The sequence below is a fragment of the Herpailurus yagouaroundi genome, unplaced genomic scaffold (assembly GCF_014898765.1).
Source record: "Herpailurus yagouaroundi ecotype Mexico unplaced genomic scaffold, PumYag 267, whole genome shotgun sequence".
Lineage (NCBI taxonomy): Eukaryota > Metazoa > Chordata > Mammalia > Carnivora > Felidae > Herpailurus > Herpailurus yagouaroundi.
Window position 1 is genome coordinate 1442895 of NW_024412484.1, and position 12999 is coordinate 1455893.

Here is a 12999-nt window from a genome sequence, read left to right on the forward strand (position 1 = left end):
GAATGACCAGTAAGGTGACGTGTCTTGTATTTTCTAAGCGACTCTCTACGGTGCCCGTCACATCCCCCTCTGCAGCGGTCCCTGACCTTTAGCGGAAGGGCGCTTTGCAGACAGGTCCTCAGAACCGTTCCCAGGACCAGCCCAGCGGTTCCGCTGACGCAGCCACCCTCGGTCCGAGATGCGGGAACCGGAGTAACCACGCAGGATGAGAAAGGGCGCGTGACAGCGTGTGGGACGGCTTCTCTGCCGATTAGCAGAGAATGATTTCAGCCCGTGAGACTGCCTGGCAGTTTTTAAACAAAAAGGCTGTAGGCTCTGTGGCTCTCTAAAGACTGTCTGGGGAATTCGTTTTTTCGTTGCTCACGGCACATAACTTTTTATTTCAGGGGCTTGTTTTCCACATCGAGAAGGAAACTATCCGCGAAGTCACCCTGAGCTTACACTCACACAGTCATTCTTTTAAACCTGCGGAGACGCATACGCGCACCTGATCCCGTCGGCACCTGTTGACAGCCTTTTTGCGGCAAATAACACCTCGCTTCCCGCGCAGAGAAGACGGAAGGCCGAAGCAGGAACGCGGGACGGGGAAGAGACGCTTGCGGGGGGCCTTGGTGTGAGCCCGGTGCCCATGGCTCGGGGGCGGGTCCTTCCTCGCCTCCCCCTGCAGCTGTGCTGACCGAGGCCCGGGAAGCATGAGTGACCTCCCCCCCCGCCCCGCGCCCCCGGCTCACCCGGCACCGGATTCTGAGCCGCCTCTCTGGACTCCAGCCTGGCGTGCCGTTTCTCCGTGGCCGTGTGCGCCAGCAGAGTTGCGGTGACCCCCCTCTTTCCTCCCAGGATGTGAAACGGGCAGAGAAATAAAGAGTCGCCTTTCCGCACGTCCCTCCCCGCCTGCTAGAATGTTTCTCATGAACGCCCCTCCTGTGGTTGCTCTCCAGTCGAAATGGGAGGCCTTTGGCACGCCCGGGGGCTTTAGGTTTCCCGGGGGCTTCACAGAGCCGCACGAGGGCGTCGCGAGGGCTTCGGTGAGTGCCCGAGTGCAGATGGTCATTAGCACGCTGCAGAGCCACGAGGCCGCTCTGGGCATGAGCAATGAGCTTGCCCTGCAGAGAAGCCAGAGGGCAGAGAGAGGCCGGGACGCCAGGCTGGCCGCCAACCCCGCGTTTGCCGCCTGTGGGCTTGCTGCCGATTTTGCCCCCTCCAGGGAGGAGGAAGCTGCAGCCTTTGGCCCCCTGGTGCTGGATTCGGACAGCGACGATTCCGTGGACCGGGACATCGAAGAAGCCATCCAGGAGTACCTGAAGGCCAAGGGCGGGGCTGCCCAGCCGTCCGGGGCCGCGGATGGGGGGAGGCGGTGCAGACCAGAGGTTCCCCGGAGTAGCGCCCCGACGGCCCCGTGTCCCCCGAAGCTGGCACCCAGCTCAGGGGGCGCCCCTGGCAGCCGCGTGCCAGCCGGCCGGGACCAGGGCTCCGCCTCCCCGGCGAGCGTTAGCAGCGATGACTCCTTCGAGCAGAGCATCCAGGCAGAGATAGAGCAGTTTCTGAACGAGAAGAGACAACACGAGACCCCAAGAGGTGACGTTTCCGTGGACACAAAACCAGACCCCGGCGATAATCCGGCCAGACCGGCGTTTAGGTCCAGCAAAGAGCTGGCGGTCAGGGCACACCATGCACCGGGTGTGACGGGAGCCTGCAGGGAGTTTGTCTTCCGGAAACCCCCCAGGCTGTCGAGGGTGAGCACGCGGCCCCGAGGCCTCAGGTCTAAGGCCGATGTGGAGCCTGCAGAAGCGGCCCAGAATAAAGGTACCATCAGGAGGAGCACGGGCCCCGGAAGGAGGGCGAAGCGACCCAAGAGCACGGCCCCGGTGCCCGAGGCGTCCGGCTCCAGCAGCGACGATGGCATCGAGGAGGCCATCCAGCTGTACCAGCTGGAGAAAAGGAAGGAGGCGAGCGGAGACCCGCCGCAGAGAGCACCCTTCGCGGAGGGGAGGGGGCCCGACCCTCCCCCACGCGGCACAAGCCACTCCACAAAAAGCGCCTTGCCCGAAACCCACAGGAAAACACCAAGCAGGAAGAAGCCGGTGGCCCCGAAGGCCGTGGACCTCCGCCCAGGTGGCCCCGCCCCTGACCCCCCCTCCAGGCCCCCCAGGGAACCCGGAGCTGCCGAAGACGAGCTTGCCGAACGGCCGCCGTGCGGGGCAGAAACATCCGCCGAGCTGATGTGCGCGGAAGCGATCCTGGACATTTCCAAAACGATCCTGCCAGCCCCCGTGGGGGGCGGCGGGAGCCCCCCGCCTGCCAGCCCGCTCTCCTGCCCCCTAGCCCTGCCTGCCCGCTCCGACGGGGACAGCAGCTCCGTGGACAGCAGTGACAGCATCGAGCAGGAGATCCGGACCTTCCTGGCTCTGAAGGCTCAGTCGGGGGGGTGGCTGGCCACAACGGAGAGCCGCCCACAGTCCACACAGAGCCCGCCGCCGTCGCCTGGCCCCGGGGTCCCTGTCTCCAAGACGCTGGGCCTGTCGCTGAGCTGCAGAAGGAAACGCAGGGGAGGCGGCAACGCTGTGCGGCCGTCCACACCCAAGAAGACAAGAGAGATGGTGCAGGAGGGGGCCCGGGCCGCCGACCACGGCCCCGGGAACGTGCAGCCCGGCCGGGCCCCCAGGACGGAGGGCGAGACCAGGGGCCGGCCCCTCTCCTGCAGGCCGCTGGAGCTGGGCGAGCAGCACAGTGGCCCGGACCCGAGGGGCGGTGTGTGGCCCGGCCACGGGAAGGCGGCCGCGGGGAGGGGCACTGGGGGGAAGGGGAGCTCGGAGGACAAGAGCAGCTCACTGGACAGCGACGAGGACCTGGACACCGCCATCAAGGACCTGCTTCGGTCCAGGCGCAGGCTCAGGAGGAGGTGGAAGGACCCCAGGGCCGCGTGCAAGAGGAAGGTCCGGTTCAGCACCACCGAGACCCAGTGCGGGGATAAACTCGGGGGCTGCCAGGACTGGAAAGACAGGAGCCCCCCTCTGCTGAAGAGTTGCCTCTCCAAACCCAAAAAAGACAGCAGAGAGAATCAGGTGAAGACGACTTGGAGCGTCTCCTGCAGGGAGACGGAGAGAACGCGGGCCGACGGCACGGGGGCCACGGACGCACCCCCGGTCCTCCAGTCAGGGAGAAAAGCGCCCGAAGGGAACTCGTTCTGCCGGGACGCAGAAGCCTGTGAACTTCGAGGTGCAGGCCCCAGCCCCGGGCCCCCGCCCGATGACAGCAGCTCCGTGGACAGTGATGACAGCATCGAGCTGGAGATTAGAAGGTTTTTGGCGGAAAAGGCCAAGGAGTCTGGGAGCGGTTCAGAGGCCCTAGGAGGGGGCCCCGCCGCCCCGGGCACGCGGAGCATGCCCAGGCCCGAGCTGCCATGCCAGAAGGTGTCCACTCCCGCCCCGGCCCTTCAGCCTGGTGCGTGCACACAGAGCCAGCGGGGCAGGGGTGGCCCTGGGGGCACGGGGAGGGCCTTCCTTCCAGGCGGGAGGAGCGGCCCCCTGGCGGAGCAGGCCTGCCTCCCTGCGGCCCTGGCCAGGCGCACCGGCACGGCCGGGGCCCTGTCCGCCAGAGGGTCGGCTGCCGGTCGGAGACTCGTTTGCACTCACAGAGATCAGAGCCCGCGAGGGGCCGGGGGTGCCAGAGAGCGTGCTCTTGGCCCGCCGCCCGCTCACGTCGAAGCTGGTGTCCGGACGGAAAGCCCCGGTGCGGCCTTTGCTGTGACCACACGGGGCCGGAGCCCGCGGACTCGCAAGCTGGGAGCAGATGGCCTGGGGGGCCCCCCCCAGACCGGCCTCGCCCTCCCGTGGGCCGACTTCGCCCACCAGAGTCGGCTGCAGAGCGCGTGGGCGCTGAGCCCAGAGGGCAGAGAGGCCGTGTGGAGAGGGGGCCTCGGGGGCCAGAGAGACCAGGGGCCGGAGGACCAGGACCCCAAGAAAGGCCTGCCCTTCGCGGGCTTCTCCTCACTGCTGTCCACACAGTTATTCCACTTCGGGAAGAGTGTCTCCTGGGGGGGGAAGCAGGCGGGAGTCTTTAGCCCACCCCTGAGTCTGCCCCTGCAGGGCCCGTCCTTCTCGGCCTTCAGAGACACGCCGGCTGGCCGCAGCCCCGTGTCCGGAGGCTCGCACCTGCTCACGAAGAAGGAAGGCGGACGCTGGCCCTGCCGGAAGTCACAGGCTGCGTGCACCCTGCACGCCAGGAGGAACTCGGGCTCTGAGGACGACGGTTTGGACCTGAGGTACAGGCGGAGGGCCGTCGGTGGAGAGGACAAGGCCCGGGAGGCCGTGGGCAGTGACTCGAGCGAGCTCAGCGACACGTCCGTGGAGGAGGGCGGCGGCCCGGCGGCCAAGGGCAAAGCCCTCCAGCCCTGAGGACGCGTGCTGGCTCTGTGTCCTTGTGGGAAGCGCGTCTGTGTGCGTCCGCTGCTCGTGAGCCTGGGCCCGGAACGGGAAGGCCCCCTGCGCAGCCCCGTAGACGGGTAGGCCCGCCGGGAGCGGTGGTGTTATTTAACAGATGTGTCCTGGAAAATAGCGTTTTTGTAGCCTTTTTGTAAATTATTTAAAGTGCTGTAAAAAGTATTTTTGGAAAATGCTGTTGTTTGGTTTTGTAGGGCCTTCCTAACTGCCACTTTCTGTGGTCTGCGTGCGAGGCTTAGATTAGCGGCCACTTGGCTTGGCCGTCACAGCCAGGGCTCAGGTGACCCTGACCGCCAGTGTGGCCGCCGGAAGGGTCTGGCCGTGCCTGGGAAGGCAGCGGTGGACGCCCGCCCTGAGCATCCCAGAAGCGCCTCCGGAGGCCTCCATCAGGAAGCTACTGGACAGCTCTTGTGACCTGAAGGCCGCCGGTCCCGCGAGGCCAGGGCGAGTCCTCTGAGCGCTGCGGTCGCCGCCTCCGCGGGAGAAACATTTCAAAGCACAACGGCCAGCGGGCGGACGGACCGGCACCCGAGCCTGTGTTGTTTAACGTCCAGCCCCGTTCAATTCCTGTGTGATTCTAACAGCCCAATAAAGCCCTTTTCGTATGGGAGCCACTATTCCTCGTCGTCGTCAGTCACGGTCTGGGAAGGTGACGTCACCTGAGAGTGCCCTCCTCCCCGTCGGCACTCGGGAACACACGAGGCCGGGGCCGCTTTCCTTGTTGTGGTGCCCAGACGTCTGGAGAGCCCAGGATGAGGCCCAGCACCCTCCAGGGACCGGGGCCTCGCCAGGCGTGCCCGCACACTCGCTCACTCACACTCACACACACTCACGCACTCAGCAGGTGCGCCAGGCGGCTTCCCCAGGGCCCGCCTCCCCGAGGAACGATGGGCCGTTGCCTGCGCTGTTGCGAGGGGGGGTGGGCAGGGACCCCGGCCTCGCGGTGGGTCTGAGCTGCGCCACAAGCCACGGCGCCTTGCGGAGGCGGGGAGAGTGTGGCTTTCCGTGCCTTCTGCTCAGAGGCTGCCGGGGAGACAGGAGGGGCTGCTGTCGCGTGGGGTGGACGCTCAGCGGTCACGACGTTGATTGTCTGCGGCCCTGAGTTTTACGACTCACTGTTGCATTCAGCTGACGGACCTGGACAAGGTTTGCTTTGCAGCTGAGTTTAGTATTCAGACGTGCAAGTGAATTTTCTACAGGCTGGGTGCACCCTGGGGTTTAGCAACGGCCCCTTCTGCACCCGTAGGCCAGGGAGCACCCGTGGGCCCTCAGCCTGCAGCCCGCCCTCCGGCCCGCCCGACGCCTGCAGGGGTCCGTCCGCCAGCCCCGTGGCCGGCTCTTAACTTGCTTTGGTGCCCCCCCCCCGGAGAAACAGTTCGTGTGATCCATGCTTTACATTTAATTTTGAAGAAGTGCTTTTAACACTTGGAAACGAAAATCAGCTTGTTTTGTATATAAGAACTGGGTTTTTTTTTTTAATGCAAATGAGCCCAGCCCTGCTTATAAATCTGCTTCAGCAGCTCATCTTACCCAGAGTGGCCTTTGTGGGACGGGATGGTGACTAGAGGACCCTCCTGTGCACTTAGCTCTGAGTACCCCCTGCCCCTGCTGCTTGCTCACTGTCTCCTCCAGGCCCAGCACCCTTCACACATGCCTCCTTCCTGCCCCCGGGTTCCCGCGGCCTCTGCGACACTGACCCCCATTCTGCGTGGGGCACCGCTGTTCACACACGCCTTGTTCTCACACACACCAGGCACAAGCCTGCTTGGGCTGGTCCCTCCCAGGGACCCCGTACCCTAGGTCAACTCTGGCGCACGCTGGGGCCCAGGCCAGAGGTTCCCCCCGCACCATCTCTAGGGAGGGGGCCGTGGTGCGGTGAGTGTGCGGGACCTGACGCCACAGCCGTGAGTAGCAGTGTCCGGGGAGCTGCCGCATGGGGCGCCGAATGTGCACCCACCTCTGCGGGCAGGGGGACCGTGTGTTCCCAAATCAAGCCTCGCTTCCGGGGGAAGGAGGGGTCTGTGCGCCTGGGGCCAAAGGTTCATTCGTTTAATGCAAAGAAGGAGAGAAGCCTAATGGGCACAGTGGGAAGAAAGGTAGGGAGGGGAGGGAGGGTCCCGGGGGTTCAGACGTGAGGTCCATCTGGAGAGGGAGGGTCTCCTACAGCCAAGGCTCACTCCCTCCTTTTATGGCTCAACATCTGAATTCTCGGCAGGTTTCTGGAGCTGACACACACCCGCCTCGGGAAATCGGGCCCTAAGTTTAAGTTCTAGCGCCTTCTCTGCTCATATAAAAAGATGAAAAGTATTGCCCCCTTGCTCCCCGCCCCTGCCGCCCTCCGAACTAATTTCAGGGCCTGTTTAAGGGACCCACCATCCACTCTGCGAGCCACCACCGGGTTCGCTCCAGGCAAGGCGGACCGGGAGCGGGAAATAGTCTGTTATTTGGAGAGTCTTTGGGGTTTCTGCCATTCTGTGCCCTGGACAGACGTTCCGCCCAGCGTGGACGCATTTCCTGTGTGTTTGGAACCCTGTGTTCTCACCGACTGCAACCGAGAGACAGCTACTGACGCACATGGAGATACGTGTTCAGCGTGCGAAGCCGCTGCCCTTCACCCCACCCGGCAGGCAAGCCGCAGGGGCCTAGTGACGCCCCGGTTCTCTGCGTCGCGTCTCGTGGTGGAAGGAAACAGCCCGACCCGGCCAGGCCTCCTCGTGGGTCAAGACAGGCTTTCCTGACATCACAGTCAGGAAACACAGAAATGCCGTGCTGGCCTCTTCCCTAACTGTTGTGACGCGGAGTGAGGACTTTGAAAGACGTCAGGATCGCGGCCAGGGAGGGACGGGGCCCTTCCCGTGATTCGGGCACCCGGCCCGCGCGCGTCCCCGCGGCCTTCCGTGAGACCGTCCATCTGAACGCTCGGCGTCTGCCCTCAGCACACGAAGCTTCCTGGTGGAAGGCGTGCCAAAAGAGAAGTTTATAGGCACCGGAGTCCCCGTGAGACTCGTGTGCAGCGTCGGGGCCGGGGCTGCGGGGTCCCCTGCCGGCGGCCACGCCTCCCCAGACGCACCCAAGGCGGGCTCCGCGTCGGGCAGGCCTGGGACTCGCCCCAGGTGATGACGTCAAGGTCCTCCGAGAACCCAAGCCAGCAGACAGGGTGCGCCAGGACGAGGACGCCGGGAGCCTGAGCTGGAGACGCTCCTGCTCTTGCGGGAAGACGGGCATATATGTTCTATCAAAGTTATTTCTGGTTTCCATCTTCCCAGACGTTTATTCTACTTACAATGCACGTAGAGTGTAGCTTTACCTCACTAGCATCTCTGACAGAGCAGTTTATCGGCCGTGACGCGTCGAAGCACCCAGCACCTGTTAGGATGCCCAGGTCTGGCGATGTCGGCTCCCCTGGCACCCCCAGCCGGCCGCAGGGACGGCCTCTCCGAGCCTGGCACTCACCAGCTCCGACCAGGAGGAAAAACGGCTATTTTGCCAGCTAACTTTGCCCTTCCCCGGAGTCCCCAACCTGCTTTTCATAGCTGCTGAGGGAGGAATTCATTCTTTTCGGGGAGTTTAGAAACTTGGTTAAAAAGGCATTCTTTGGTGTTTATTTCAACAGAGCCTCAGCACAGAGGCGTCCCCAGGATTTGGGTATTTTTTTTAGTGAAGGGTCGTGGAAAGTAATTTTTGGCCTGATGCCTGGAGAGCCCACTGGTTTTGCGGCTCAGAAAGATAATGCACAGACCCTGGGTTCAGGCTCAGCTTCGCATCTTTTTATTAAGAATATCGACTTTCTCTGGAAACCACTTCCGTTCCAAGTGGGACATTAAGCCTGTGGCCAAAATGTCTACTTCTGTGTGTTAATAATAAAAAGGTTTTAACGAAGAAACAACCAGTCATGGCGTTTCATTCCTTCCCACTCTGACGGGACCACGATTTTTGTAAAGGAGATAGCATCCGTGAAACGTAACCGTGGCCTCTGTCTAGAGCGAGCGCCTTCCGGATTTCCCATGATGAACGCGTCCTGCTCTCATACCTCAATCGGTCGAGGACTGCAGAGGAATCAACGTGCACGCGCTGTCATTCACCCAGAAAATGTGTTATTCCCTGCCTGCTGGGTTTTTTCTTAACGTTTTACTGAACATTGGAAATGAACACAAAGGGAGAAGTCCCACGGACACATCACCCCCTCCAACCGCGAGAGGCGCTGGCCAGGCCCGTTCCACTCATCTGGCCTCCCGGCCCTGCCCCTCTCGGTGGCCGCAGGATGTCCCCGGGGACCCCACACCGGCCAGCATGCGTCAGGGACAGGGGGCTGTGTTCCTGCCCTTCTTCCCCGCACGGCCCCTGTCCACCCTCCTGATTTCCACCAAGGCGCTTTAGAACAGGAAACCCACTCCGGGATCTGTCTGGAGTGTGAAACAGCTGCCGAGAAAGACACGGGGGGCAGGGGAGGGGGGTGGGGGTTACCCAGGCCTTCCTCGTGCCAGGCCAAAACTTGGGTCCCAGGACGGCCCACGGTCCTGTTCCCTGATCACAGGTGAGTCCAGAATTCTGGATGCTGCGACTTTTTTAATGGAAAGTCGAGCCACTAACATCCTTCCCAGCTCAAAAGTAAAACGAGCACGTAGGGACGTTACTGCCCCGTCCGCATGGTTTCCTAACGGAAAGAGCAACTGGGCAAATTACGGGAGACGGGGGACGTCGTGTCAGGTCATTGCTGCTGGTGTCAGGGGACCCCTGACCTCTCAATCGCAGATGGAGGGCCTGTTGACGTTGTAGCTGGGGTGGAAGTTGAAGCGGTCGTAGGAGGTGATGTAGTTGTCGGGACCCGTCACAACGCTCTTCTCCATGCAGACGTTGAAAGTATTGTTCCGGAACATCCCACCGGCCGCAAGTTGTCTGGAAAACTTGCCCGAATTTGGGTAAAATACTTTCTGGAAGTGGCAAGGGGACACAAGTATTAATGGGCTGTGCAGCCGGTCATCGGGCATTTCTGGAAGAAGAACAAGAATTTGTAAGAAAATGTCGTCTCCGCTCCCAGGAAGCAGCGACGTCAGGGTGGGCAGAATGGCCCAGGCCGTCCCTGTTTACTTTTTTTTTTTTTTTAATAATTTTATTGATTTATTTTGAGAGACAGAGAGTACACGCTCAGGAGGCGAGGGAGTGGGAAAGAATCCCAAGCAGGCTCAGTGCTGAGCCCGACTTGAGGCTCCGTCCTATGAACCGGGAGATCGCGACCTGAGCCGAGATCGAGAGTCAGACGCATCAGCGACCGAGCCACCCGGGAGCCCCCAGACCATCCCAATTTATAGGTGACGTCTGGGAACACTTACTAATAGCTCGTTACGCACGGACTGAAGGACCGCCTACGGGCCACCTGGGCGTAGCACAGCCACTGCTGGCCCCAAGTCACCCCAGTTCTGCTCGGACCAACCGTGCCACCAGATACACATCTGGACCTCTCTGAATGTCAGTTTCCTCTTCTGCAGAGAAGAGACAAACTCGACACGCGTGGGTTTCAGCCCTGAGTGCGTACGCGAATCCCCTGTAGAGCTGTAACACGCTTCTGATGCCCACGCCCCACCAGTGCAGGGGTGCGGAGGGGGCACTGCCCTAGTGGGGTGAGGGTGCGGTGAGGACCACACCCAGACAAGCCTGAGCTCCCGTGTGCAGGCGCTAGGGTGGTGGGGATTAGGCCAACAGCACAGCATCATCGGGTGACCCTGGGGCGCCCGGGCCTGGGGCTCTGCCAGATGGCTCACCCTGGACAGGTGAGCTGTTCTTTAGCTAGCCTCCTGTCAAGATCGCTGGCTGTTGTGTCTCCTTGGCAGGAAGCGGGGACAAAGAGAAATGGCTTCCGTGCATGTTTTTAATAGACTGTCTTTTCTCAGGGCAGAGGCTGTGGGCTCCAGAGAAGTTGAGTGTGGAGCGTGGAGTTCCCAGATAGCCATCACGGCCACCCCCCCCCCCCCCACCCCACCCAGCCCAGGGCACAGACGGCCGCCCTGAGCGTCACTGTGCCACGTTTCTGACAGCTGAGCCGACGTCCACACATCCACACGTCACTGAAGTCCACGGCGTTCAGTTCATCAGCGTTCACTTTTCGTGTTGTATGCTTCAGCGGGATACCGTTACAGTATCGCAGAGAACAGTTTCCTCGCGGTATCATTTTTCTTTTCAATTTTTTTCCAATGTTTATTTTGGAGAGAGAGGCGGAGCGTGAGTGGGGAAGGGGCAGAGAGAGAGGGAGGAGACACAGGATCCGAAGCAGGCTCCAGGCTCCGAGCTGTGATCACAGCGCCGGACGCGGGGCTCGATCTCACAAACCACGAGACCGTGACCTGAGCCGAAGTCGACCCTCAACTGACTGAGCCACCCAGGCGCCCCAAATGTTTATTTATTTTTGAGAGAGAGAGAGAGACAGAGACAGAGTGCGAGCAGGGTGGGGGCAGAGAGAGAGGGAGACACAGAATCCAAAGCAGGCTCCAGGCTCCCAGCTGTCAACACAGAGCCCGACGTGGGGCTCGAACCCATGAATCGGGAGGTCATGACCTGAGCCAAAGTCGAATACTTCACCGACTGAGCCACCCAGGCGCCCCCTGTTTTCATCTTTAAAACACTTCGTGGCCAAATTCACTTAGTTATTTCTACCCAGCCCTGTTTCAAAAAGATTTGAGGTGCCCCCTCCCCCTTTGTGATGTTGGAACTTTGGGCCACTCCGGACAGCCCCCCCCCCCCGATGTGTTGCCCTTTTGAGAAATCCAGGGTTGCAGCCTCCTCCTGGAGATGCCCCCCGCCCCCCACATACACGTGCTTCCAGCTTACCGGCATCTCGTGCACGGTGGGGGCCCTGCTCCCGTAAGCTTGGTTACTGGTCCTGTACACGGAGACAGGCTCCTTGGTCCTGGCAGATGAGAAACACACTCTATTTTCCGTGCATTTATTCTAATTCTGCCCAAGCCGCGGCCTTAAAACATCTGCTTGATGGATGGAGCTCTGTCGGGAACGCCCCAGGCTGGCAATGCAGCCGTGAGCGTGGGCTCCCTTGGCCCACAGGTTCACCCTCCCCACCTCCTCTGCTCACCTCTGCGCTTACTCTCCCCCAAGGCAGGCCAAAGCCCTAAAGGCAACCCTCGCAGGGTCTTGGCACCTGCCGTCACTTCCTGGACAGGCAGGGAGGTCAGGAGCTGCGGCTCAGCCGCCACACCCCTGCTGGGGGTGGGGGGGGGTGGGGGTGGGGGTTGGGGGTCGCCCACTCCGGAGCCGCTGAGAGAAAACACGCCTGCGGTCTCTGATGCTGACCCTGAGTTGAACTGAGTGGCTGGGTTCGGACATCGGCTCTGTCTCATGCCTCCAGAGCTTGAGCGAGATACCACCTTTCTGCACCCCAGTTGTCTGTCCTGGGACAGGATAACAGCCCCCAGTCCACGGGATGGCAGGGGAGACTAGGTGAGGGAGGGCAGGGGGCTACCAACGTCCCAGGGTTAGCCATGAGCAGCTCAGGCGTGCCGGTGGCGGCGCCTCCCAGCCCGGAGAGGTAGGACTTATCCGGGCCACCCCGGCCAGCCCTGCACGACTGCAGGCCCCTCGCTTGTGCTTTCGGAGGACTTTCTCGCCCATTTGGTGGTAACAGCTGGGCGCGGGGCCAGGCCGCGGACTCGTGTGTGCGGGCCTAGTGAGCGCAGCCGCCACCCAGCCCCAGCGCGTGCCCGGTGACCCCTGACTCCGTCCTCACCCGTAGCCCCGAAACCACTCCGGGTTGTTGAACCTGACCGGCAGATCCCCGTCTATGCGGTAGTAGTCGCTGGTTCTCTGCGGGGGCGCGGGCGCCGGGGCCTCCGGGGCCGGGGGCTCCGCGGCCTCCGCGGCCTCCGCGCACTCTCGGGGGTTCGCCTCGGACATGAGCCTGACCTCCGTGGAGTCGGTGGGAGAGCTCAGGGGTCCGCGCGGCTTCCCGTTGCCAGGCGACGGCCCGGTCACCTGACTGGGCGGTCAGGTCTTAAAGGCGCCGCGCCCACGGCCTTCCCAGTCGCTCCCCTACTGGCCTGGGGACCCCAGGTCTTGGCCTTCACCCGCAGAAGGCCCGCTTCCAGCTCCGCACGCCGCTTTACCGCGTGCCTGGGTGTCCCCGGCCCCGGACGTCGGGCCCCGTCCCCTCGACCCCGTACCCGGCCTCTAAATGCAGACTCCAGATGCGCCTAATCTTATGGGAGTCCCCCTGGGAGAGCGACGGCTTGTGCTGGACTGGCCCGAGGTGAGGAGGGCCCCCACGGGGACGGCGGCTCGTGCGGGGTGCAGGGAGCGAGCTGGGGGGACAGGGCCGGGGGACGCGCTCCCCTACACCCCGCGCTCGCCTCGACCCCGCCGGGCCTCTCCATCCTCCCGTGTCCGTGGCGTCCGGGCGGGCGGCGGGCCGAAGTCGGGCCCGGGGCTCGCGCATCGCGGGCCTGCGCGGCCGGACCCGGGGCCGAGCGGCGGGGCGCGCAGAAGCACGTCCCGACCCGACCGCGGCCCGCAGCCCACCCCGACCCCACGCACACGGGAGGATGGAGAGGCCCGGCGG

General features: G+C 62.8%; 2 protein-coding genes across 2 annotated transcripts; one reads left to right on the forward strand and one right to left on the reverse strand.

Moving 5' to 3' along the window:
* Positions 1–596: 596 nt before the first annotated feature.
* Positions 597–5056, forward strand: PPP1R26 (protein phosphatase 1 regulatory subunit 26). Its single transcript, XM_040461461.1, has one exon. It carries the CDS (start codon positions 900–902, stop codon positions 4392–4394), a length of 3495 nt encoding a protein of 1164 aa, XP_040317395.1. The 5' UTR covers positions 597–899; the 3' UTR covers positions 4395–5056.
* Positions 5057–9112: 4056 nt separating this feature from the next.
* On the reverse strand, positions 9113–12899 carry PIERCE1 (piercer of microtubule wall 1). Its single transcript, XM_040461472.1, has 3 exons — positions 12172–12899; positions 11262–11340; positions 9113–9370 (listed from the first exon to the last, which is right to left on the reverse strand). The coding sequence occupies exons 1-3, from the start codon at positions 12336–12338 to the stop codon at positions 9182–9184; spliced, it is 435 nt and encodes a 144-aa protein (XP_040317406.1). The 5' UTR covers positions 12339–12899; the 3' UTR covers positions 9113–9181.
* Between the last annotated feature and the right edge of the window lie 100 nt (positions 12900–12999).